This window comes from Podarcis gaigeae (assembly GCF_964106915.1).
Source record: "Podarcis gaigeae genome assembly, chromosome: 8".
NCBI classification, from domain to species: domain Eukaryota; kingdom Metazoa; phylum Chordata; class Lepidosauria; order Squamata; family Lacertidae; genus Podarcis; species Podarcis gaigeae.
In genome coordinates, this window is record NC_139684.1 from 9,471,085 (window position 1) to 9,498,345 (window position 27,261).

The window sequence follows — 27,261 nt, forward strand, 5'->3', positions numbered from 1 at the left end:
TGGGAAATTGCATTGAGAGCTATATTTTTTTATAACGTTTTCTAGATCAGTGTAGATCCAGCCTGAGATCATTGGAGAAGGCCCTTCTAGTCATTTCCTGGCAGAGATTCACCTGGTGTTGCATCGCCAGAGCACCTTCTCTGCAGTGGCCCCCATGCAGTGGCATGAGATTCTGTGGTGCCTATAATAATAGTGTTCTGCCATGCAGGGAGCGGGTGGCGCTGTGGTCTAAACCACTGAGCCTCTTGGGCTTGCCGATCAGAAGGTCGGCAGTTCGAATCCCCGCAACAGGGTGAGCTCCCGTTGCTCTGTCCCAGCTCCTGCCAACCTAGCAGTTCCAAAGCACGCCAGTGCAAGTAGATAAATAGGTACCACTGCGGTGGAAAGGTAAACAGAGTTTCAATGCACTCTGGTTTCCGTCATGGTGTTCCATTGCGCCACAAGCAGTTTAGTCCACATGACCCAGAAAGCTGTCTGTGGACAAACGCCGGCTCCCCCGGCCTGAAAACAAGATGAGCCCCGTAGTCGCCTTTGACTGGACTTAACTGTCCAGGGGTCCTTTACCTTTACCCGCCATGACATTCTCTAGTACTGACTACTGAAAATTTTGTATATCTGTAGCATTTGCTTTTAGCCTCTTACAGTTTTTACCGATTTCATTCTGGAAACCACAGTGTTGTTACAGTATGGAAGGCAATCTATCAATGTGTTCAGAAAAATAAATGAACAAATGCAGTAGTTTGCTTACACTGACTTTTCAATCATTTTAAAAGATCAGATCGACAGCATTCAAAGAGTGTGCTGGCTCTGCTTAGTTACAGATGGTGCCTTTGGGCATCCCTTAGCAGCGCTTGCTCTGCCTCCAATAGCACCTGGTCAGGACTGAAATGCCCTTTTTGTTGCATGAATTCGCTTCCAGTGCCGTCTTACCCATAAGGGCTAGGGGTGCAGGGGGCCAGGATTTCAGGGGCACCAGGCCAAGAGTCCAGGGCTCTTCTGTGCCACAAGTTGGGGGGCGACCGAGCCAGCGAGACGCTGAGGCGGCCGACCGGCTGGTTCCGCCCTCCTGTGCGCCTGGGACTGGGCAACTGGGGAGGGGGACAAGCGCCAGGTGGAGCTTTGCAACCCGGCACCGCATAAGCTTAAGACAGCCCTGTTCACTTCCTTTCAATAAACAATCCCTTCCTTTTGCTTCCAAGGTCAAGCTGAAGCAGCTGCCCCCATCGAACAGGAATCCTATGGTAAGAAATCTTTCTTCTTTGGAATATTTATTCCTCTTCATTGCATTTGTATCTTCTCCATTGTATTCTATTAGGGGAAATTGCTTTCAAAAATGCATATACCTTGGTTCTCAAACACCTTGGTACCCAAACAACTTGGAACCCAAACACTGTAAACCCGGAAGTAAGTGTCCCGGTTTGCGAACATTTTTTGGAAGCCGAACGTGCTCCATTTTGAGTGTTATGCTTCCCTTTTGAGTGCCACACTTCCGTTTTGAGTGCTACGCTGAGGTCTGTCTTTTTTTGCTATTTATATTGCTTTTTTTGTTTTTGTGGCTTTTTGTTTTGTTTTTGGGACTGTGTGGAACCCAGTTCAGCTACTGATTGATGGATTGATTGTGTGACTGCAGTACATTGTTTATTGCTTTCATTTTATGGATCAAGGGTCTCGTTAGGTAGTAAAATTCATGTTAAATTGCTGTTTTAGGGGTTATTTTTAAAAGTCTGGAACGGATCAATCCATTTTGCATTACTTTCTAGGGGAAAGCGCGCCTTGGTTTTGGAACGCTTTGGTTTTGGAACGGGCATCTGGAACGGATTAAGTTTGAGAACCAAGGCACCACTGTATTAGGAGAAAAGTGCACTAAAAGAGTGGCAAATTTTTGTGAGGACTCGGTTAGTTTTTTTTTTTTAAACAAACTGATGCAAAAATGTTGAGAACCAGAAAAATAAGAAACAGGAACTGAACTTGTCAGATCCTCCCTCCCTCCCTCTGTGCAGTGAATTTTCTCTACTGGCTTCAGTGGGTGAAAGCCTGACTTCTCAGCAGCTTTCAGCCCCTACACCTCTTTCTCCTTGTAAACTAACCAGTAGCTTGGAGCAGTTTGGCCTTACACAACTGTTCTACCGGAGGCGAGTTCCCTGATGCTTCCTTCTTCCCACCATTTGGGCCTGAGAGACTGATGAGCTTTTGTCTTCCGCTGTCATTCTGAGGGGCTGTCAGCTGCTCATCAGGAGCTGCTAATCTTGAGTGATTGCCCCATTATTAAAATCTGGATCAGCCTGCAGATCGCAGGGAAGAGCCTGGCACCCACGGGAATGCCAGGCGTTGGCCGGGTGATTGATGCTGTCAGGACAGTCATTAGTTTGTTCGTTCTGGAGGCAGATGATGCAAGCAAGCGCTGGCACACTACAATTGTGGCCTGGCTCTTAGCTGTCAGCTGGAGAGCCAAGTCTCTTTTCCTAATTGCAAATAATCTCCTTCCCCCTTGGCACAGCGAGCCAGTAAAATTGCCATTCGCTTGATGTGAGTAAGAATCTAAAAATATAAAAATAAATATTTAAAAAATCTATTAAAAGTCAATCTTTGGCAAATTCCCTCCCTCCTTCCCATGTGGAATAAAGGGTAACTGCTCCCCCCAGGCTCACACCTTTCTTACAGGTGAAACTCAGAAAATTAGAATAGCATGGAAAAGTTCGTTTATTTCAGTAATTCAACTTAATTTTTTTAAAAAAATATTTTTTATTAACTGACCAATCAAATCAAATCAAATCAAATCAAATCACATCAAATCATATAAATTCCAAATTTCAAAGCCGAATTTTAAATTTTTGTTGGGGGTACCCATATTTCAAGTTCCGAAGGGGATCCAATCATCTTCTTGCTGCTGCATTAATGTCCACAAATCTGTCCAAATAATGTTCATAATTCTATCCAGTCCTATCTTGCTGTTTCCCACATCTCATCTTGTTATTTTCATATATTTTTCCTTATTCTTTGTGACCTCTTCTGATAATCTCCTTAAGCAGGTAAAAACAAATTGTAATCCTGTGTGAATTTTTCCATTCGTCCAATAGCCATATCAAGATGGTTTCCATATATCATCACTTCCATAAATAAAAGCACTCTTTCCATCATTAATCTTCACAAATCTGTCGCCTTCTTTAGTCCTCTGAGGAGGTTCGCCTGCAGTATGAAAACAGATCCATTCCTCCTCCCAGACATAAATCTTTCGACAGAACTTGCCAAAATGGCGACGCTGTTTTTTTACTGCATCATCCCAAAGCTCTTGTACTTTCCTCGATCTCCTTAAAACATGCTTTTGGTTAGAATTTATTTCCACACAGTCTTAAATCATCCAGCTTAGGTCATTTAAGCGGCATTTCTGACCTATGAGGGGGGATTATTGGTTAATCATATAGAAGATAGAAAGAAAGGTTCCCCCCCCCATCCAGTCCCACTGCCGACATACCGAGCCTTGATGTGTCTTCTCATGATATATTCTTGTTTATCCGACCCGTCTTCTTTCACAGAGGTCCCTTCAATTAGCAGTCTTTACTCCCCATTCTTCACTTGAAATATGTGCATTTGCTTCTTCCTAATTGTTTATTTTCAAGTTGCTGCAGCTAGTGGCGTGATCAGAGACAGCGTTCAGGAGAGCTGAAGTCCACACAAGGGCGTTCTTCCTAGTGCCCTCACCACCTCGAATCCGGGGGTGATTTATGGGCATAGCAGGCAAGGACAGTCCCCCCCATTCCCTTGGCGGGGCAGGGAAGCTGCATACTCCCATAACAGCCTCTTAATTACCTCGTGTGGGTCAGAGAGATGTTATTGTGGACCATCTTCCAATGCGCCCCTAGTGCCCCCCCCAGTAATTCAACTTAAAAGGTAATATGATATATATGAGATAGACTCATGACATGCAAAGCGAGATATGTCAAGCCTTTATTTGTTATAATTGTGATGATCATGGCGTATAGCTGATGAAAACCCCAAATTAACAATCGCAGAAAATTAGAATATTGAATGAAATCAGCAAAACAAGTATTGCAAATAGAGCAATATTGGACCTCTGAGAAGTAGAAGCATGCATATGTACTCAGTACTTGGTTTGGGCCCCTTTTGCATCAATTACTGCCTCAATGCGGCGTAGCATGGATGCTATCAGCCTGTGGCACTCATTCTCTTGCCAATGCCGCATAGATTCTCTATGGGGTTCAGTTCAGGCGAGTTTGCTGGCCAATCAAGCACAGTAATCCCATGGGCATTGAACCAGGTTTTGGTACTTTTGGCAGTGTGGGCAGGTGCCAAAGTCCTGCTGGCAAATGAAGTTAGCATCCCCATAAATCTCATCTGCGGAAGGAAGCATGAAGTGCTCCAAAATCTCCTGGTAGACGGCTGTGTTGACCCTGGACTTAATGAAGCACAGTGGACCAACACCAGCTGAGGACATGGCTCCCCAAATCAACACAGACTGTGGAAACTTTACACTGGACTTCAAGCATCTGGCATTGGGTGCCTCCCCATTCTTCCTCCAGACTTTGGGTCCTTGGTTTCCAAATGAGATGCAAAAGCTGCTCTCAGAAAAGAGATTTTAAGAGAACTTAGATGTCCCAAGTGCTCTAGCCCTAGAACCTGTTTTCAGCGCCAGAGCTGAGCCTCTGGGCCTATGCAGAGTTCCTTGCACTTAGAACTTAGAAGCCACAAGTGACCTCTGCAGAACCGGCAGTTTGCAGGTTGGGGGTAAGGGATCCTACAAAACAGGCAATGACTTTAAGATACGCTACATGCCAAGAGGGGAAACAGCATAGGAGATCAACTCCCACTTGTATATTCTGGGCCAAAATAAACAGTTTTGCTTTTTAATTTTTATATATATTTTTTATTAAATTTTCTGTTATACAATTTAAAACAGTTACAGATAGGTAGCCGTGTTGGTCTGCCATAGTCAAAACAAAATAAAAAAATTCCTTCCAGTAGCACCTTAAAGACCAACTAAGTTAGTTCTTGGTATGAGCTTTCGTGTGCATGCACACGTGTGCATGGTATCTGAAGAAGTGTGCATGCACACGAAAGCTCATACCAAGAACTAACTTAGTTGGTCTTTAAGGTGCTACTGGAAGGAATTTTTTTATTTTGTTTTGACAAATTAAAACACTCACTTTTACATCCTTAAAATATCAGTGACTTCCCTTCTTCTCTTTCCACGGTTCGTTTTGCATAGCATAAACCCCTGCATGTTTTACAAAAACTAAACCATTCAGTATTCCACCATTACATCCATCAAAACTTATCAATGCTGTTGAATTTATCTTAATGTTGCCCACGTTTTCAGCTGTACACAGTTATTTCCCATATATTCAATAAACGTTTTCCAGTCTTCTCTAAACGTATGTTCTTCCTGTTCTCTTATTCTGTATGCTAAATTTCAAGCTGAGCAATATGCAAAGTGAACAGTTTTAGAACAGGGTTACATGAAGATATTCCCCCGGCCCAAATATTGTCCGTTTGCACTGCACTCTAGTCATGTTTCTTGTCAGCATTCTGCAACTGATCCTTTCTGTTATGTACTGAAGTTCTCACCCTGGGCCAGCAGGGGGATACTGTAGATAGTTTTCACTCAGGTCCACATATGCAAATAAGGGATTGAAAGTGACGTTCAGTGATTGGATAGTTACAGAAAGTGTTACATTTGCGTTGTACTGGAGCTCTATATAAGCAGGCTGGCTGAACCCTTCAGTTCAGTTCTGTTCTGGCCTGTGAATAAACAAGAGCTGTTGGAAGAATCGCTGCGTCGTCTGATATGTTCACCCTCAACTTAACACTTTCCCGTCATCACTGGATGCTAAGCCCTTTCTGTGATTTCACTGCAGGTCAGTTGGTGAGCTTTCAGGAAGCAAATAGCCCTTCTTCCTGCAGTCTGCAGCTTTTTAGCATTTCCTTCTTGTTTGCAGTTGTCATGACTTCCAGCTGAATTTCTTTGCATCTGCTGTTCCGATGGGAAAGTGACTTCTCTACTGTTTGTGCCCCTGCCCCTCTTTTTCTGATGTCTATGCAGGCGCTGAGCCAACCACAGCTGCTTTCAGTCGGAGAAATTATCCGCAAATTAGCCGCAAACCTTCCGAGGCCAAGATGGCGCCTGGGGGCAGCGAATATATTAGTGAGGACACCCAAAACTGGGAACACACTAGGGAGAATGAAGCTGGTCAAAGCCCTGGAGGTGAGAGAGGAGCAGGCAGAGAACTACCTGCATTCATGTGAGAATGTTCCACCTATAATATATTCTAGTGCCCCAAGCCAAGCCCCATGCCGCTCACCTGGGAGAACCGCTGAGATCCTTGCAGATTGGAGGCAGGCAAGAGTTGTCACCATCTTAAAAACAGCCATTTAAAGCATTCAGATACAGTGGTGCCTCGCAAGACGAAATTAATCCATTCCGTGAGGCTCTTCGTATAGCGGTTTTCTCGTCTTGCAAAGCAAGCCCATTCACAGTTTAGCGGATTAGCGCTATTAGCGGTTTAGCGGCTTTTAGCGGATCAGCTGATAAGCGGCTTAGCGGCTTAGAAAAAGGGGGGGAGGGAAAAAACCCCGCAGGAACTCGCAAGACATTTCCGTCTTGTGAAGCAAGCCCATAGGGAAATTCGTTTTGCGAAGCGCCTCCAAAACGGAAAACCCTTTCGTCTAGCGGGTTTTCCGTCTTGCGAGGCGTTCGTCTCGTGGGGCACCACTGTAATAATTAAAACCAACAGCAAGCCCTAAACTGATGAAAACACAGGTTCACATTCTACCTATCTGGGTCCTTTCCAACTCTACAGTTCTACGATTTTTAGGAAAAATGCTTTTATAACGCCTTAATTTATTTTTATGTAATAAATTGATATGCCACTTGTTTGCAAAAGAAAAACCCAAACAAATTTCAAAGCAATTTACAGAAACAATGAAACAGTAAATGCAGTTAAAAACTGCTATTTGAAAAACAGGGGGAAAATGGTTTTTAACATCAGTAGGAAGCTAAAAGCATTAAAACTCTCATCAATAGGCTTGTCTAAAGAAAAAGGTTTTTAGCAGGTGCCAAAAGAAGTGATTGCCTGATGTCAGTATGTAGGGAGTTCCAAAGTTTGTGTGCTGCCATACTGAAAGACTGATTTCTTATAAATGTGTAACGAGGATTATGTGGCACCTGTAGCACTGCCAGTTCTGCAGATCAAAGCAGTCGAGGGAGCGTATATGAGGCAAGGTGTTCTCACAGGTAAGCTGGTCCCAAGTTGTTAAAGGTTTTATGTACCAATATAAACACCTTGAACCTGGCCCAATAGCACATTGGCAGCCAGTGCCACTCTCTGAGCACAGGTGTTCTGTGCTGTTGGGGTCTCACTCCTGCCAGCAATCGTGCTGCAGCATTCTGCACCGACTGCAGCTTCAGAAGTTGACATTAACACAGCTGCTGTGTTTGTGATGCTGTCAGTTGTGTTTCCCTGCTTCGCAGCTGCGTTGTCCCTTTAGACTTTGGTGTAATACGGCCTTGGAAATTGCCCTGGTACGAAAAAAAGCTAACAGATGATGGACAGCATCTGTCAAGGAGCGAGTCTCCCTAGATGGGGACTGTAGGGTGATGTGGTCTTTTGATGGGGTCTTAGCTAGGGGAGCCAAGCGGCTAGGTTTTTGCCCTGTGAGCTAAACACAAACTGGAAAGGACCCAAGATTCCTCCGCTATGCAGGGAATGTTTAAACAGCCTGCCGCAGAAGAGATATACCCATCATGTAATCCCCTCGCCTCCTGCCATATGGACTGCTGGCTTTCATCTTGGCTGAATTGCAAAAAACGATGCTGCAATGTTTGATCTCATTATCTCAAGATCTGGGGCAGCAAACTGGCTGACTGTGTGCCAGGATCTCTCCTGTCCAAATCTTGCCACAGTGCAAACTCAATTAAAGTACAATCCTGCATCTGTCCGCTGGGGATAACAAGTTCTCTAGAGTTCCGCAGGGGCTTCTATTTGGATAAACGGTGGTATAGGGAGTTGGGTTTCTTTAGCTTGGAGAAGAGAAGACTGAGAGGTATCTCAGAGAGCTATCTTCAATCATCTGAAGGGCTGGCCCACAGTAGATGGAGCAAGCTTTTTTTCCTGCTGCTCCAGAGGGCAGGACCTGAATTGATGGATTCCAGTGACAGGAAAAGAGATTCTGACTAAACACCAGGAAGAAGTTTATGACAGTAAGAGCTCTTCGACAGTGGAACAGACTCCCTCAAAATGTGATAGACTCTCTTTCATTGCAGGTTTTTTGTTTTGTTTTTTGCTTCCAGTTTAACTTTAAAAAATAAATAATTTTTATTGGTTTTCTAAATTGATACAAATCAAGCCTAATTTATTTAATTTAATACTTAATAATAATAATAATCAGGTTTCCCACTCCTGTTGCCAACATACGCCCATCTCGTCTGTTGTTGCCACTTCCTTTTTTCTTAAAATCCGCTTGAAATCTTCACTAGATGTAAAGCATTCTCACAGCTGCCAGTACATTCATACCTCAGGTTACAGACGCTTTGGGTTGCGCAATTTTGCACCAAACCCGAAAGTACCGGAATGGGTAGTTCCAGGTTTCGACGCTTGCGCATGCTCAGAAGCGCCAAATTGCAACCCGCCCGTGCGCAGACACAGTGCTGCAGGTTGCGGACGCTGCGGGTTGCGAATGTGCTTCGTGCATGGATCAGGTTTGCAACCCAAGTGTCCACTGTATAGTGGTACCTCGGGTTAAGTACTTAATTCGTTCCGGAGCTCTGTTCTTAACCTGAAACTGTTCTTAACCTGAAGCACCACTTTAGCTAATGGGGCCTCCTGCCGCCGCCGCGCCGTCGGAGCCCGATTTCTGTTCTTATCCTGAAGCAAAGTTCTTAACCTGAAGCACTATTTCTGGGTTAGCAGAGTCTGTAACCTGAAGCATATGTAACCTGAAGCGTATGTAACTCGAGGTACCACTGTATACAACTTCACAAACAGTATTCTTTTTGTTTTCCATAAGTATATTTCCCTTTTCACATGTGTAGTCATTCAAATCAATGTTCTCAGACCTGTTGCGGAGGGATATAGGGTCCCTTTTCTCGTTCCCTTTGCTGCTGTTTTTACAGGGTCACATTCCTAAGCATCTTGCTTGCAGGCTGAAAACAGTTCCTTTTTTCTTGACATAAAGTCTTTCCCCAGATAATCCACTTTGGCACCTTTCTCCCTCTCTACAGATCTGGTCCATCAATCCTTTTAATTGCATTCCGTTCCACCTTGTTCATTGCAGGTTTTTAAGCTGGACGGGTGGCCGCCTGTCAGGGATTCATTAGCTGTGATAATAACACGTTCAAGTTTGTTTGAGGCAGGTGAGCATAGAGAAAATCTGAGAAAGCAGGTGGAGAAAACAACCAAACAGTTGGGCAATTCTTTCCTTTCCTTTGATGGGGTTTCTATTTAGACTCATAGAATTGCAGAGTTGGAAGGAACCCGCAAAGAGTTATCTAGTCTAGTCTAGCTCCCTGCAAGACAGGAATCACAACTAAAGTATCCATGCCAGGTGGCCATCCAACCTCTGCTTTGAAACCTCCAAAGAAGGAGAGTCCACCACCTTCTGAGTTGGAACATTCCAACGTCGAATAGCTCTTAACGCCAGAAAGTTCTTGCTAAGGTTTAGTCAGAATGTCCTTCCTTGCAACTTGAGTCCGCTGGTGCGAGTCCTAGACTCTGGAGCAGGAAGAAACAACCTTGCTCCATCTTCTATGAGAAAGCCCTTCAGATATTTGAAGATGGCTCTTGTGCTGGGCCCGGGGGTAACCCAAGAAACGCGGTCCAGGACCAGTCCAGAATCCAAAGGTTCCTCTAGGAGTCAGTCTGACAAGGGCAAGGTAGGACATGAGGCAGGAAACCAGGCAAGGACAGGTATAGGATTTCAGGCAGGATCTGGCATACAGCAATGTTGCTTGCGTAACCTGGGGCGGGGTCCAACAGCCTTTTATCTTTGTCAGGGTAATGGCCGGTCCTGATCCCCCGGCGACTCACCTCCCTGTTTCGCCCGAAGGCGAGCACTCCTCCTGTGAGTACTCAGGTCTCTCCTTCTCTCAGACCTGAGTCTCTGCAGCTTGGGAGACATGGGTGGGTTGCTAGACCCAGGGCCGCCTCAGCCTCCCCTGACCCAACTGGTAGTGGAGCAGCTGTAAGTGATGGCCCAGCTGGAGGCAACGAGGTAATCCCTGCATCTGGAGCCAGGGCAGGCTCAGGCCCCTGACTCGACCCAGCTGGTGTTTGTTGCAGGGGAACCTGTGCAGACTGGGACTCTTCAGGATCAGGCCCCAGACTTGGTTCAGATGATGCCTGAGGCAAAGGATCCGGTGCAGACCGAGTCTCCTCTGGTTCCGAGTCCGAGCCTGAGTCCCAGGCCATCACAGCTCTCATCTCACCTCTCAATCTTTTCTTCAGGGATTTTCAGAGTAATGGATGCAGATAATTTTTTTAAAACAGCAACAACCTAAAAAGGTGTTTTTGATCAGGGTTTCTCTCATCCGCTTCCTAGTTTCTGATCGCTGGCTGTGTTTTTATTCCTTTTATCCTAAATATAGCTGACCCACTTGAGTTATTTATCTGGTGGGGGAAGTGAGAGATTATTTTCTGCCTTCTTTAGGAGTAAAACTGCACAGTTTTGTAGCTAAGTCCCGGGGCTTAATATTGTGCTCCAAAACCTAGTATTTTATATTTCCACGAGTCAGCCTTTAGAATAGGCAGAACATGACTGCCTCTGAGATTGTGTTAAGTGTCCCCCCCACCTTCCACAGGTAACCGCACCCAGCTATCCATTTTCCCCCCCCAAAGGGTCTGGGACTTAATCCAATTGTAGTCACATCAGGTATAGCCCCTTGTTAGTGAGAGGGGGCTAATCCACGCCTCCATTTGCCCTGCTGATTTCCCCTGGGGAAACCTGATCTTTAGTGCTGAATCAGAACAAATGGCAATTGGGTTTCCTACAGATTGCTGTTTGTTCCGATTAGCACTAAAGAATGGGTTTTCCAGGGGAAAGTGGCGGAGCAAGTTCAAAACCGTTTGGTCTCGTTCCTAAGAAAGCTCAGGACAAGCAAAAGTGCTTTATAGGCATGTGTGGATGAGACCAAAGTCTCAGTGGGTACAGACAGATCAGGGATAATCACAGAGTTTCCATTTTTAAGTGACTAGATTGGCAACTTGGAGAACTCCCACTGAGTCTGGGGTCACTTTCCTCATAAGACAACGTGATGAGATGTTGCAAGAGTCATTGGGTAAATGTCAAAATTACACCACACATTTGGTGGAGTTACAGTGGGCCAGGCGGGTCAAGGTGTGTCACGTTCTTGATTATTAGCAAGATTTACATAGTTCCAGACGGAGCTTACACAAAGCATTGGCATTAGAAATAGGTTTTTGCTGGGTTTTGTTGACATGACAACCGTGATGTCTGGCAGGGCCTTGATGATCCCTTTAGGCAGCGCACCTGAGCAAACTGTAGAGTATTTGGGGACCATTGACACTATCTAGGGTCATTGATCAAAAGGAAAAGAAAGGAGAACCCTTTAGGTGCTTCCCCTGATGGCATCGGCCTACGTGGTCTCACACTTTGAGGTAAAGGTAAAAAGACCATGCAGACACCAGGTTTCCCATAATGCAAGGGGCCACACAAGATTTTCAAGTTCCAAAAGCAAGAATCCTACATTTACAAACGGTTTTATCCATGATTTCATTGAGAAAAACAAGCTTTCCTTGCTTTAAAGGCCTAAATAGAATGCGTCTGGTTCCTCTTGGATGGATAGAGCTGCAATTGCCTGCTGCTTGGTTTTCTGGCTGCTGGAAGTGCTGAGGGAATTAAAGTTTTAAATGGCTGTGGAGCAAGTGGCTTTGGATAGATGAGAAGGGAAACTGGGGCGCAAGCCTTTATTGAAGGAAATAACAATGGGTATAGCAGACAGATTGGACGGCAGGGGGTTGTGTGTGTGTAGTGCAGAACTTTCCAAACTGCGTGTTGCGACACTTTAGTGTGTCGGCCGCAGTGTGCAGGTGTGTCGCACGATATGGGTCCGTATCTCTTATAAGGGGTTCGTTTCACCTTGCTAGTGAAACTGAATTACTGCTTCGCAAAATAAAAAGGTAAAGGGGCCCCTGACCATTAGGTCCAGTCGTGGCCGACTCTGGGGTTGCGGCGCTCATCTCGCTTTATTGGCCGAGGGAGCCGGTGTACATCTTCCGGGTCATGTGGCCAGCATGACTAAGCCGCTTAGAGCAGTGCACAGAAATGCCGTTTACCTTCCCGCCGGAGCAGTACCTATTTATCTACTTGCGCTTTGACGTGCTTTTGAACTGCTAGGTGGGCAGGACCTGGGACCAAGCAACAGGAGCTCACCCCGTCATGGGGATTCGAACCGCCGACCTTCTGATCGGCAAGTCCTAGGCTCTGTGGTTTAACCCACAGCGCCACCCGTGTCCCCTGCGTCTCAAAATAACGCATGTCTAAAAAGTGTGTCACCAACATAAGGAGTTTGGAAAGCTCTGGCATAGTGCTTTGCAGGGCCGTCTTTAACCGGGGGTGCAAGGAGTGCAGGGCACCCTGGCGCAGAATTCTTGGCGTGCGCCAGATGGCTGGCGGGCACACAGCTTCCCTCCCAAGCCTCTGTGGGAAGTGCTCTCCTCCCGCAGTGGCATGGGAGAGAGTTGCTCGCCCACCAACCAGATGGCTGGCAATGTGCAGCTCCCCACGCCACTATCTGTGTATAGGACGACCTCAACTAATACACAGGGAAATATGGTAATTTGGGGCACTGGGTGAATCTTTGCACCCTGGCGCCGCATATGCTAAAGATGGCCCTGGTGCTTTGAGACTACAGTGGTGCCCCGCAAGACGAATGCCTCGCAAGACGGAAAACCTGCTAGACGAAAGGGTTTTCCGTTTTGGAGGTGCTTCGCAAAACAAATTTGCCAGTTCCTGCGGGGGTTTTTCCCCTCCCCCCCTTTTTCCCAAGCCGCAAAGCCGCTTATCAGCTGATCCGCTAAGCCGCTTATCAGCTGATCTGCTAAGCCGCTTATCAGCTGATCCGCTAAGCCGCTTATCAGCTGATCCGCTAAGCCGCTTATCAGCTGATCCGCTAAGCCACTTATCAGCTGATCCGCTAAGCCGCTAATAGCGCTAATCCGCTAAGCCGCTAATGGGCTTGCTTCGCAAGACGAAAAAACCGCAAGACGAAGAGACTCATGGAACAGATTCTTTTCGTCTTGCGAGGCACCACTGTACAATTGTATACACTCATCAATGCGCATCGCAGAGGAGTCTGGGTGGAACAAAGATGGCGTACTAAAGGAGGAGTGTACAGGCAATGGTTGGTTTTCTGGTAACAAAACTGAGGACACCTCTACTGATACTTGTTATGGCTCCAAGGTGTAATGGATTCTAAACAGCCCCTTTAGCTGTGGCACCTGAGACATGTGATGCTCCTCCCTAATCTCTGCTTTCTCCCCCCACTTTTTTTAAAAATAGTTTTTATTCTTTTATTCTTTAAATTTCCCCAGTCATCCCCCCAATACATTATAAAAACCTATGTTCCTGTACATGCACCACAATTTATAGCCATATACACCTGTAAAACACATTCGTATTAAGTGACCCACAAGTTAGGTTAATCCTGTGGGACCGGCCTGTGGTTTTCTGGTGGATTTGTGAACAAAATAAAGCTTCACTGCTAAAGGCAATCTTTGTGCTTTGTTCCCCTTGCCAGTCTACATTTGTGGGTCAATTTCCCCATTAACGGCAATGGCCCACACTCTCCTCAACCAAGTGTTCAAGTTTGCAAATGTTTTAAGATTTTCTTTATTGATGCCCATGTGGATAATTGCACACAAGGCTTAACATCTGTCCTGGAAGGCAAAACTATATGCTTGGTAATTGTTTTTAAAAACGTCAACAAAGTTAGTAATTTTTTTAAAAAATAAAATAATTGCACCTTTTTAAACCCTTTGTGCTGCCATTAAGAGAATCCCGATAAATGGTTTATCTGCCAGGTCCTGGTTCTCATTTAAATACAGATTCAGTAACACAAGCTCTGGGGACTTTGTGATATGCTGACAATTATACTTTCTTCTTTTTTTAAGGTGTGAAGCAACCCGCTTCTGCCCAGGCTGCAAGTGCTAGGCCTCTGGCTTCTAACCAGAATCCACCTGCCCAGGTGGCAGAACAAGGTATGCCTGGTGATTGTTGAGTTCCAGAGTATTTCTCCCCTTCCAACAGTGCCTTTTAAAACCAGAATAATTGGAACAAGAGACCTTGTGCTGATTTTCCTTACTGTATCGGACAAGGGGTAGAGCAGCCTTCCTCAACCTCGGCCCTCCAGATGTTTTGAGACTACAATTCCCATCATCCCCAACCACTGGTCCTGCTAGCTAGGGATCATGGGAGTTGTAAGCCAAAAACATCTGGAGGGCCAAGGTTGAGGAAGCCGGAGGTAGAGTCTCTCCTTTTCACTGCCAGGCTGAATGCCCTGATATATGTGTGCATCTATATAATAATAATAATAATAATAATAATAATAATAATAATAATAATAATTTGTACCCTGCCCATCTGGCTGGGTTTCCAGAAGGAACAGAGGCTAAGATCCCCTGCCCTCTTGGTATTTTTTTGGGGGTGCTGGGGCTGAATCTTGAAGGCAGGCATGTGAACTCATTAGCACGCCCTCTTCTTCTCCTGTTGCTGGCTGCCATTTTGAATCTCTACAAACGCCCTGGGACAAGGCAGCTTCACGAGGCAGCACCATGCCAGGCCCTTTGAAATTCATCCCCATTCCCTTGACCAGCTGAAATGCCCCTTTGAGACCTTCGTCATAGGACAGGGGTAGAGGACCAAAACTGCCCCCTCGGCCACTCTGTCTGCCCCTTGGGGAACCCTGGAGGCCATTCCCTCCCCAAACTGCCTCCCTTCTTGGCCCTCCCTTCCTGCTATAGTGTTTTTGCCCAGCTGAAATGTACCCTTGAGCTCTTGTCACCTGGATGGAGGAAGGACAGAGGGCAGTTTGTCAGCAAGGATGTTTACAAGCTGGAAGGTGTGCAGAGCAGGGCGGACAGGATGATCAAGGGTCATCAAGGGAGCAGAAAAGACTATTTATGTATTCGACCACAGCTGCATGGATGTTATTGGCCCAGAGATGGAAAGAAGATAACGTTCCTACCAGAGAAGAATGGCAGATGAAGTTGATGGACTCTGCTGAAATGGCCAGAAGAGTCAGAAATCAGGAAGACCAACATTTTAATAAGGAATGGGGGAAATTTATAACTTATCCTAAAGACCATTGTAAAGAGTTAAAATTGCTAGTAGGATTGGAATGTCACTTGTAGTTTAAGGGTGAATTATGGACACAATGGAGATGTAAAAGATTTGGATCATCATAAAAGATGCAGGAAGAAATGATTAATAATAGGACCCAGAAAGGGGAGGATGGAAGTCCAGGAGATTCCTTGGAATCTTGTTTTTATGATTTATGTTTTTTAATTTTTAATTTGAAAAACCACATATATATGGATGATCAAGGGTCCGGAAGCAAAGCCTTATGAGGAATGGTCGAAGGAGTTGGGTATGTTTAGCCTGGAAGACGGAGGAGACGAAGAGGAGATATGAGAGCCACCTTCAAATATCTTAAGGGCTGTCCCATAGAAGATGGACCCCCTTTCCCCGGCTGTGCCTTAGGATATTCCTAAATGCACCTCTTTGCTTTTGAAATGTAAGATGTAAAGAGCGAGAAATAGAAGTGCCTTGTTGGGAATACCTATAGTTCAGTCCAGACTTTTGATTTGCAGGCCCAGCTGCTGTGGGGAGGCCAGGGACAGGCCCTGGAGGTCGCTTTCCAGAAAGACAAGGTACAAACTATTTGATTTGTATATTAAAAAAGGGGGGGTGTTACAGGATCATCAGGGGAGGGATGAGACTTTGGAACTCCTTCTCTGGAGAAGTTAGACTGGCTCCCTCCTTGCTGTCCTTTTGCTAGCAGGTGAAGACTTTCCTATTCCATCTAGCCTCTACGGCAGTGTTTCCCAACCATGGGTCTCCAGCTGTTTTTGGACTACAATTCCCATCATCTCTGATCACTGTTCTTGCTAGCTAGGGATGATGGGAGTTGTAGTCCAAAAACAGCTGGAGACCCAAACTTGGGAAACGTTGCTCTAGGAACTGAATGTTTTTGAGGAAAGGGTTGAGGCTGTGATAGTTTTTTAAATTGTTGCCTGTGTTTTTAACAGACCTTTTAATATTATTTGAATACTACTGGTGTTTAATTACATTTTAAAGATCTTTTCTATGTTTTTAGCTAGTTCAATTTTATCTGTCTTGAGTACAGTGATACCTCTGGTTGCAAACGGGATCCGTTACGGAGGCCCATTCGCAACATGAAAACAGCACAACCTGAAGTGCCATATCTGCGCAGCTGTGCGGTGCGATTTGATGCTTGTGCGCATGCGCAAAGCGCGATTTAGTGCCTCTGCGCATGCGTGAGCTGCGAAACCCGGAGGTAACCCTTTCCAGTACTTCCGGCTCACCGCGGGACGTAACCTGAAAGAACGTAACATGAAGCAAATGTAACATGAGGTATGACTGTATTTGTTAACCTGACCATATCTTGTTTTTCCTTTCCCTTTTTCCTTTTGGATTCTGTCTATACTATACTATACTATACTATACTATACTATACTATACTATACTATACAGTGGTACCTCGGGTTAAGTACTTAATTCGTTCCTGAGGTCCGTTCTTAACCTGAAACTGTTCTTAACCTGAAGCACCACTTTAGCTAATGGGACCTCCTGCTGCAGCCGCGCCGCCGGAGCACGATTTCTGTTCTTATCCTGAAGCAAAGTTCTTAACCTGAGGTACTATTTCTGGGTTAGCGGAGTCTGTAACCTGAAGTATATGTAACCTGAAGCATATGTAACCCAAGGTACCACTGTACTATACTATACTATACTATACTATACTATACTATACTATACTATACTATATATTTTTTTAGAAAAAATGAAAGAAATCTACCCTACAACTCTTACCCGTGACCAGTCTTCTTCCTCTCGCTCTTTCTCTCTGCTTGCATAGGAAGTCTTTCAATGGCTCCACCCCAAGCCGATCCCCCCATCTCTGCTGCTGGGACATCAAGGGATGAGAAAGCCGCCTCCGGATATTCGTCACCCGCAGGGGAGAGACCTATGCGCCAGGTGCCTCCCTACAGCCAAACTGGTGCCCCTCCAGCTGCACCTGCACCCCAACGGCAGCCTCCTCCGGAGGAGGAGGAAGATGAGGCCAACAGCTACGACTCGGACGAAGCAAGTAAGTTGTAGTTGCAATGACTGAGCTAAGGCCATTTTTTCTTGTTGCAAAGAGGCCATTTCCCTCCCTTTCTTTCTTTCTTTCTTTCTTTCTTTCTTTTTCTTTCCCATGACTTTATAAGAGGAACCCACACACTTCGAAGATAAGGAAGTGCTCCAACCTTAGACCTACCAATTAAGAATTGTCCCCACTGATTAGGGACACGGGTGGCACTGTGGTCTAAACCACAGAGCCTCTTGGGCTTGCCAATCGGAAGGTCGTGGTTCGAATCCCCGCGACGGGGTGAGCTCCCGTTGCTCTGTCTCGGCTTTGGCCAACCTAGCAGTTCCAAAGCACGCCAGTGCAAGTAGATAAATAGGTACCACTGTGGCAGGAAGGTAAACGGCATTTCTGTGCGCTCTGGTTTCTGTCACGGTGTTCCGTTGCACCAGACGTGGTTTAGCCATATTGGCCACATGACCCTGAAATCTGTCTGTGGACAAACGCCGGCTCCCTCGGCCTGAAAGTGAGAGGAGCGCCGCAGCCCCATAGTCGCCTTTGACTGGACTTAACCGCCCAGGGGTCCTTTACCTTTTACTTTTACCTGTCCCCACTGATTAGTGTCTAGTGATTTCCAATTGATAAAAGATTGCTTCCCTAGGCAACTCAAGCTTCAAGGATATGGCTTGACTCTTTTTTATCCAGGAAATTTATACCGTATTTTTCGCTCTCTAAGACGCACCTTTTCCCTCCTAAAAAGTAAGGGGAAATGTGCGTGCATCTTATGGAGTGAATGCAGGCTGTGCAGCTATCCCAGAAGCCAGAACAACAAGAGGGATTGCTCATTTCGCTGCGCAGTGATCCCTCTTGCTGTTCTGACTTCGCTTCGCTGGAGAGGCGCTGCACAGAGAGGGAAAGCTGCGCAGCACCCCTTCAGCGAAGCGGGAGGAGAAACAGAGCCCCTTCCATTTCTCCTCCCGCTTTGCTAGAGAGGCACTGCGCAGATTCAGAATATTTTTTTCCTTGTTTTCCTCCTCTAAAAACTAGGTGCGTCTTATGGTCAGGTGCGTCTTATAGAGCGAAAAATACGGTGATTTAAAACTGGAGAAGGTTTCAGGTGACCTGATTTCTGCCAAGGGCCACTAGCTTCGGGTGTGTGGGTGCGCAATGGCTGTGAGTGGGACCAGAGTCGCAGAGGATAGAATTTGCAACATGGCAGGGATCCACCATGCCACCTCCTTTCTTTGTCCCTGCACCCTACCTCTGCAGGGCACATAAAACAGGCTGCATGACTCTAAGTCAAGGTGCCTCACCTGATCCAGCTCTTCCTTAGCCTACAGGGCAGTGCCTCCTTCTAAAGAGGCCAGGAATGTATGCCTTGCAAACACAGATGCCTACGCTTACAGTCTGATTGCCTCTTAAAAAGGTAAAGGGACCATTAGGTTCAGTTGTGGCTGACTCTGGGATTGCGGCTCTCATCTCGCTTTATTGGCCGAGGGAGCCGGCGTACAGCTTCCGGGTCATGTGGCCAGCATGACTAAGCCGCTTCTGGCGAACCAGAGCAGTGCACGGAAACGCCGTTTACCTTCCCGCTGGAGTGGTACCTATTTATCTACTTTAAACCACGTCTAGGCTCTGTGGTTTAACCCACAGCACCACCCGCGTCCCATTGCCTCTTACACGCATGTAACATATGGGATTTCAACCACATAACGTTGAAGGCCGGCTGGCTGAAATCCCACAAGTTAAACTCAAGGCAGAAAGCTCAAAAGCTCTTTTTGCCTGGAGCTTTTAAGCTCTCTGCCTTGCTAGGCCCCTTCAGAGCACCTGCTCGGGAAGGCTAGGGATGCTTATATAGGCGGTGACTCCATGGAGGCAGTTTGAATATATACCCCCATGGACTTTTTGCATATACACGTTTTTGCATATACATGGGACCCTTGTACCCGAACCCCCACGTAAGATGCAATCTTGGTTGTCTCAACATGAATCACTTTGATTTCTTTTGTAGATGTGGTGGGTGGGATCAGAGAGGGATCCTAGAGCTCTTAGATCCCTCAATGTCCAGGCCTCTCTACCCTGAGAGCTTTCCCCAAGCCTCCTACCAATAGGCTTTTAAAGTTTATTTCTGCAGAATGAAGAATAGAAGCCGAAGTTGGTGGTTGTGTTTCCATCATTCAATGCAAGATTCTGAACTGCCTTGTTTTTGTGATGCAATGGAAGACGCCATTGCAGAAGTCCCATGTTTCTCTCCCTGGTTTTGTCTCCTGCATTTTTCATGGCTGGATTATACTTTTAAAGTGTGCTAGATTTTCTCGGGCTGCTGTCCTTTTCAAAGTAATGGTGGCTGCCATCCTTAGGGGGCTCGTGACATCGTTCCAGAGCCTCCCTAAGTGCTTTTAATGGTTAGTAAATAAGTAGTCGGGGAGAGGAATGGTGGAGTGCAACCGTTTTTCTCCTCTGGTGGAAGATGACAACCCCATCTCTGCCCACACCCACAAAAAACACCCACCCACACTGGAAGATTTCAATTATTCATCCAAGACGCAGGAGCCCGCAGGCATTCTTATGCAGCTCTGCTCTTTCTTGGGGTGGGGGTGGGGAGCCCCATGAGGTGAAAGGCAAAAACTGGAATCTTCCATCTTCGGACTTACCTAAGAGATGTGAATCATCTGCAGAGTTGTGTCACATCCCCCAAAACGCATCTCTCTTGCGCAGCCTTTGGCTCAGCCTCTCGTTCGGGGCCGGCTCTACCATTGGGCAGGGTGAAGTGGCAGATGCAAAGGCACATGGAGCAGACAGAAGTGGGTATGCAGGGAGATCCAGGTTGTGGGAAGCATACTAAAAGACTGATTTCTTACCAGCGCAGAACGGGTGTTATGTGGCCCCTGTAATAGTGCCAGTTCTGCAGACTGGAGCGGTTGAGAGGGCATACTTGGGTTAAGGTGATCTCACAGGCGAACTGTTCCCAAATCTTATGCCCAACTACAGTGGTACCTTGCTTCTCGAACTTAATCCGTTCTGGGAGTCCGTTCAACTCCCAAAACGGTTCTAAAACCAAGGCACGGCTTCCGATTGGCTGCAGGAGCTTCCTGTGCTCAATTGGAAGCCGCGCCGGACGTTTGGCTTCTGAAAAACGTTTGCAAACTGGAACACTCACTTCCGGGTTTGCGTCGTTCGGGAGCCGATTTGTTCGGGAGCCAAGCCATTCGAGTACCAAGGTACCACTGTATGTGTTTTTGAGTGGAACACCCACCACCAAAGTCGTTTTTTCCTGGAAAACAAATGCTAGAATTGTTTCCCTCTAACCTTCCTGCAACACCACGGGCCCAACAATGTTGTCAGCATTAACCTTTCTCTCTCCCCAGCTACTCTTGGTGCTCTGGAATTCAGCCTTTTGTACGACCAGGAGAACAGCTCTTTGCATTGCACCCTCATCAAGGCAAAGGTAAATAATAATAATAATAATAATAATAATAATAATAATAATAATAATTTATTTATACCCTGCCCATCTGGCTGGGTTTCCCCAGCCATTCTGGGCGGCTCCCAACCAAACATTAAAAAACAATAGTTCATCAGATATTAAAAGCTTCCCTAAACAGGGCTGCCTTCAGATGTCTTCTAAAAGTCGGATAGTTGTTAATTTCTTTGACATCTGATGGGAGGGTGTTCCACAGGGCTGGCACCACCCTTTGGGTCCTTCAAGAGGAAATCAGCTGGAGAACTGGAAGATTATCAGGGTTGGAGGGGGCCCGCAATGCCTATTATTCTCCTTCTGCACAAACCTTTCCAGTTGTTCTATGGAGGTGTGCGAATTTGGGTAGCCTTGTTTCAGTTCTCTGCTTGTTTTGGAAAGTGCAGATTTGATAGACCTCCCTTCCAGTCAAACTGAATTGAATTTCTACCCTATCCCTAGCAGCAGTGGAGGGCAGTGAGAGAAGATTTTCCCCTCTCACAGGGGAAAGCGCTTTAAAGCAGCCCCACGCCATTAAGACTGGAGCAAAAAGCCCTGCCCACCTGTCAGTCACATTAAGTCATGCGATTAATAGGTGGGTGCCCCATCACAGCGTCAAATGTGGCCCATTACGCAGATCCTGATAAAGATCTGGCCCACAGAGCCGAAAGGATTCCCCACCCCGTCATATTCCATCCTTGTTTGATCATTGCATGAGTTGCCGTATTTTTCGCTCCATAAGACGCACTTTTTTCCTCCTAAAAAGTAAGAGGAAGTGTCTGTGTGTCTTATGGAACGAATGCGTGGTCGATCGCTGGCTCCCTTTCAGCCCCTGACCCCTTGCCCAGGCCTCCACTGTTAAATGTTCTGCAGACGGAGGCTGATTGTTTCCCCAGCGACATCTGACTGGCTGATTAGATTATCTGTCTGGAAACTGTAGAAAGGGCTCCCTTTCCTTTCCTTAAGAAGCTGCAGAACTGTGAGTTGAACCCCATAAAAACAGGATTTTTTCCCTTTGCAAAGTAAGCTCAACAACTTTGAGCTGATCCTCAAAACAGGGGGCTTTTCCCCTTTGTAAAAGAAGCTGCACAACTGTGAGCTGATCCTCCCCAAAACGGGGCTTTCCCCCTCTCCTCCTTTAAAAGCTAGGTGCGTCTTATGGTCAGGTGCGTCTTATGGAGCAAAAAATACGGTAAGACAACTTGGCCTCTGGCAGAGTTAATGAGCCTGCCCTGATTTTATTCCTGCCCAGGGCTTGAAGCCGATGGACTCCAATGGGTTAGCAGACCCTTACGTGAAACTGCACCTTTTGCCGGGGGCCAGTAAGGTAAGGTAATTTTGTCCCTTCATCCTCCCCCTTTGATAAGAGGCAACTGTCTCCAGGACAAGAAGCTGAGAGGTGTGCAGGGGAGGGCAAACAAGATGGTCAAGGGTCTGGAAACCAAGCCTTTGAAGCACAGGTTAGATGGCCACCTGCCAGAGATTGTTTAGCTGTGATTCCTGCATCTCAGGGGGTTGGACTAAATAATCCATGGGGATCGCACCCAGCTCTATGATTGTATGCAGTGCCAGATTTATGTATAAGCTAAACAAGCTATAGCTTAGGGCCCCACTCTCTTGGGGGCCCCAAAATAATTTTAAGGAATAAACCCTGGATGTACATTTCCAAAATATAAGATAAAAAACAAAAAGGTGTCATGGGCTTTGAAGACACTCGAACTCAGGACACAAGGGAGAAACATGCTAAGAGGAAGGCACGCTTGGCAAATCCTCACTGTGATCACCTCCCGCCTGGAAACCAGTGTCCCCACTGTGGAAGGACTTGTGGATCCAGAATTGGCCTCCACAGTCACTTACGGACTCATTGGTAAAACCATGTTTATGGAAGACAATCTTACTCAGCTATGAGTGATCGCCAAAGAAGAAAAAGAAGGTAAGCTAAACAAGCTATAGCTTAGGGCCCCACTCTCTTGAGGGCCCCAAAAAATTTAAAGGAAAAAAACACCCTGGATGTACATTTCCAAAATATAATATAAAAAACAAATAAAATAAAACATACAGTTAGAGCTTAATAATTATTTCACTGTTAATATACTTCTTAACTTTATTTCACTATTAATATACTTCTTAATTGTATTTCAGTTCAACAGTTACTTTGATAAAATACATATTTTGTTATGCGCAAATGGCTTTAGGTCCATAAATTACCATACAGCATATATTCAACACAAAAAAAACAGCGACAGTTTGTTGTTGACAAAGGACAGCTGGACATATAAAGGGCCCCGTTACCTTCAGTAGCTTAGGGCCTCATCAAACCTAAATCCGTCCCTGACTGTATGAAAACAGTGCTGTGACATTTTGAGGAATTAAGGGGAAATGCACGAACTCCTATCTCTGCGGAGATGTAGAGAAGGGAATCTCCAAGGCCTAAAGAAACAGCAGACATGAACCAATCTCCTCCCTCCTTTCCAAAATCAAAACATAGCACATGCAACCGCGATGTAATTACAGCACTTATGAACTTAGTCGAGTCAGCTAAACAGTAGCACACAGTGTCACAGTGACACACCACAGCAATAAAGGAAATCTTGAGGGTAGTACTAAAACCGGCTTTTAAAAGCCCGAGCAAATCACACACTTTTGACGGGGCACATGACCCTGATCAGCAGAGATGTCAGCTGACCCTGACCAGGGAGGGCATTCCTCCCATCTCACCAGACCTCCAGAACGAGCTTAACCGCCTGTCAGATTACTCTGTTCCCCTTGGAGAGCACAAATCTATGCCACCATGTTTTCAGCTTTTACATTTCAAGAGCTGGTGGGGTGGGGGGGGTGGGGATAAAGGGTTTAGAGACAGACACGAGGGAAGCTTCCTTTCTCCTCTCTGAGATGACCCTGAGATCATCTTCTGAGGCCCTCCTTCGTGTGCCTCCTCCTTGAGAGGTTTGGTGGGTGGCAACACAAGAACGGGGCCTTCTCTGCAGTGGCTCCCCGTCTGTGGAATGCTCTCCGCAGGGAAGTTCGCCTGGCACCTTCATTATACACCTTAAGGCACCAGGCAAAAACGTTCCTTTTTAACCAGGCCTTTGGTTGATCCGATTTACATCCTATGCCCTTTTAAAATGTTTTTTTTTTGGGGGGGGGAGGGGGCTATTGGGTTGTTATTTTTATTTTTATTTATATTAGGTATTTTGTGGTTTTATATCTTGATTGTATTCTGTGAACTGCCCTGAGACCCCCGGGTATAGGGCGGTATATAAATTCAATCAACAACAACTTGGAAGCCATTAAAATGCAATTGGACCGATTCACAGAGGAGAAAGCCCTCGATGGTTACTAGTCATGATAGAAGCTGTGTTCTGCCTCCGCAGCTGGAGACAGGAATATAATAATAATAATAATAATAATAATAATAATAATAATAATAATAATAATAGTACCCCGCCCATCTAGCTGGGTTTCCCCAGCCACTCTGGGCAGCTTCCAACAAAGATGAAAAACACATTAAAAGGTCACACATTAAAAACTTCCCTGAACTTCAGATGTCTTCTAAATGTCAGGTAGTTGTTTATCTCTTTGACATCTGCTGGGAGGGCGTTCCACAGGGCGGGCGCCACTACCGAGAAGGCCCTCTGCCTGGCTCCCTGTAACTTGGCTTCTCGCAATGAGGGAACCACCAGAAGGCCCTCGGCGCTGGACCTCAGTGTCCAGGCAGAACGATGGGGGTGGAGATGCTCCTTCAGATATACTGGACCGAGGCCGTTTAGGGCTTTAAAGGTCAGCACCAACACTTTGAATTGTGCTCGGAAACGAACTGGGAGCCAGTGTAGGTCCTTCAAGACCGGTGTAATATGGTCTCGGTGGCCGCTCCCAGGCACCAGTCTAGCTTCTGCATTCTGGATTAGTTGTAGTTTCCGGGTCACCTTCAAAGGTAGCCCCACAGAGAGTGCATTGCAGTAGTCCAAGCGGAAGATAACTAGAGAATGCTTCCAAATCCCAGTTTCTGGAAAACGCAGGATGGGAGAGGGCTCTGGTGTTTGGGTCCTGCCTTCAAGTTTCCTATAAGAGCCAGTGTGGTGTAATGGTTAGGAGCGGTAGACTTGTAATCTGGGGAACTGGGTTTGCTTCCCTGCTCCTCCACATGCAGCTACTGGGTGACCTTGGGCTAGTCACACTTCTTTGAAGTCTCTCAGCCCCACTCACCTCACAGAGTGTTTGTGTGGGGGAGGATGGGGAAGGAGATTGTTAGCCACTTTGAGACTCCTTTGGGTAGTGATAAAGCAGGATATCAAATCCAAACTCCTCCTCCTCCTCCTCCTCCTCCTCCTCCTCCTCCTCCTCCTCCTCCTCCTCTTCTTCTTCTTCTTCTTCTTCTTCTTCTTCTTCTTCTTCTTCTTCTTCTTCTGTCATAGGCATCTGTTTGGCTATCCTGTTGAAAACAGGATACTGGACTGGATGAGACCCCATAGACCTGAAGCAGCAGTCTCTTCTTATTTCATCTGTGTTAATTAACCCAGAATATCCACCCACCGACTCTTGTTAATGGTTAAATTAAATGTAGCTCCTTTTTCCCCCTTCAACACCTTTCTCCATCCCCAGTTTTTGGGGGCTGAAGTTTTCTGTGCCTGTTCCACAGCCTTTGTCAAAGCTCGTAGCTGCACTCTGTGGGCGAAAACAGGTTAATGAGAGTGGCGGGTCTAGAAAGTGGCATTGTTACCGCGAGGTGAAGCCTCTGCCCGAAAATCTAATTATTACCGGGGGTTTAAAAAGATTGGTTTGCTGCGAAGGTTTTTATCCAGGTCTAATTGGTACCTTGGAAATAAGGAGCACCCGCTGACGAGTGACTCAACTCCTCTAATGGATTTTCTTCCTCTTTGCTGTATCAAAGAGCAGCTCTGCCAAGCTGTGCTCTGTGGGGCAAGGGGAATTCTATGCAACAAAGTTCTGGGGAGGACAGGATTGCCCCAGTCTGAACCAAGGAGGCGTTTCCCTTTGCCAAACAAATTCAAACTTTTTGTCCACCCACAGGAAATGCCAGTGAGTTTTCTGAAATGCTCAGACACAGAGCTTTGAATCGTGGACTGAGCGGGGAAAAGTTAAATGGGGATAAGACCTCAGCTGGGTCAATTGATCAAGGTTGTTTTACAAGTTTCCTTCTGGTGTCTTACTCAGACTGCCTTGATAAATCCTGCAGAATAAAGGTACCTGTTAAAATATAGTGCATTTGTATGCAAAAATAAACCCAAAGAACTCCAATGTGGCTTGATATAGTCCATCAGGCACGATGGCCCATTCAAAGGCGTTCAGATCAGGGAGGTTTCTATATTTTTTTAAAATAATTTTTATTAACCGACCAATCAAATCACATCACATAAATTCCGAATTACAAAGCCAAATTTTAAATTTTTGTTGAGGGGACCCATATTTAAAGTTCCGAAGGGGGATTCCGATCATCTTCTTGCTACTGCATTAATATCCAAATCAGTCCAAATAAAGTTCATAATTCTATCCAGTCTTATCTTGCTGTTTCCACATCTCATCTTGTTCATATATATTTTTTCTTTTTTTCTTTATGATCTCTTCTGATTATAATCCTGTGTGAATTTTTCCGTTCGTCCAATACTCATATCGAGATGGTTTCCATATATCATCGCTTTCATAAATAACATCGCTCTTTCCTTCATTAATCTCGCAATCTCTCGTTCTTAAGTCCCTCTGAGGAGACTCACCCACAATATAAAAGCAGCTCTATTCCTCCTCCCAGACTCAAGTCCTCCGACAGAACTTGCCAACACGGCGACGGTATTTTTAACTGCGTCATTCCAAAGCTCTTATACTTTCCACCAGATCAGGGAGGTTTGTAAGAACTCGTGCATGTTTTAATAGTTCTGCTTGTTTTCCAGTCAAACAAGCTGAGGACCAAGACTTTGAGGAACACCCGCAACCCTGCATGGAATGAGACCCTGGTGTACCATGGCATCACGGATGAGGACATGCAGAGGAAGACATTGAGGCAAGTCAAAGGGTTAAGCGTCAAGCTTTGAATCAAACATGATGGGATCGTTCCTGCTTACACCCACAAAGTTACCTCTGGAGACCTGATGCGAAGTGTCTTCAAAGGTCCTTCTGAGATGGGGCTGGGCGGGAACTAGGGCTGTTGTGACAGTGGGATCGGTCTCCCTCTGGAGGTTCAGGAGTTCAGCCTACACTCGAGTAGGACTCTGGCAGAGACACATGCCTGACTGGCATGTTCTCTCCCTCCTGGTCGATCGTTTGGGAGCTTCAAAAGCTTTCTTCAGTCTGAACATCACAGCGACCGATGCCAACTGACACCAGCACACTTAGGGATCCGCAGAGTTCACGCAACATGTGCGTGACAGACCTCAGCAACTCAGCATTTTGGCTAATCTACTTTATTTACATATAAACACACACGGAGCACTGCAACATGGCTCTCTCTCTTTCT

The 27,261-nt window shown here is 46.0% G+C and overlaps 1 protein-coding gene and 1 long non-coding RNA gene across 5 annotated transcripts in view; one reads left to right on the top strand and one right to left on the bottom strand.

Moving 5' to 3' along the window:
• LOC310849765 overlaps nucleotides 1–27,261 on the bottom strand; it is a 320,102-nt gene that overhangs the window by 147,057 nt on the left and 145,784 nt on the right. The window lies entirely within an intron of this gene.
• RPH3A (rabphilin 3A) overlaps nucleotides 1–27,261 on the top strand; it is a 123,899-nt gene that overhangs the window by 78,745 nt on the left and 17,893 nt on the right. For 3 of the 4 annotated variants that reach the window (XM_083750209.1, XM_083750208.1, XM_083750210.1), the window contains 8 exons: nucleotides 1,200–1,241; nucleotides 6,059–6,220; nucleotides 14,142–14,228; nucleotides 15,840–15,899; nucleotides 17,126–17,356; nucleotides 20,704–20,783; nucleotides 22,045–22,119; nucleotides 26,699–26,808. In XM_083750209.1, the coding sequence (XP_083606335.1) occupies nucleotides 1,200–1,241; nucleotides 6,059–6,220; nucleotides 14,142–14,228; nucleotides 15,840–15,899; nucleotides 17,126–17,356; nucleotides 20,704–20,783; nucleotides 22,045–22,119; nucleotides 26,699–26,808 (847 nt within the window). The remainder of the gene's footprint in view (nucleotides 1–1,199; nucleotides 1,242–6,058; nucleotides 6,221–14,141; nucleotides 14,229–15,839; nucleotides 15,900–17,125; nucleotides 17,357–20,703; nucleotides 20,784–22,044; nucleotides 22,120–26,698; nucleotides 26,809–27,261) is intronic. The other variant, XM_083750207.1, reaches the window with a different exon arrangement.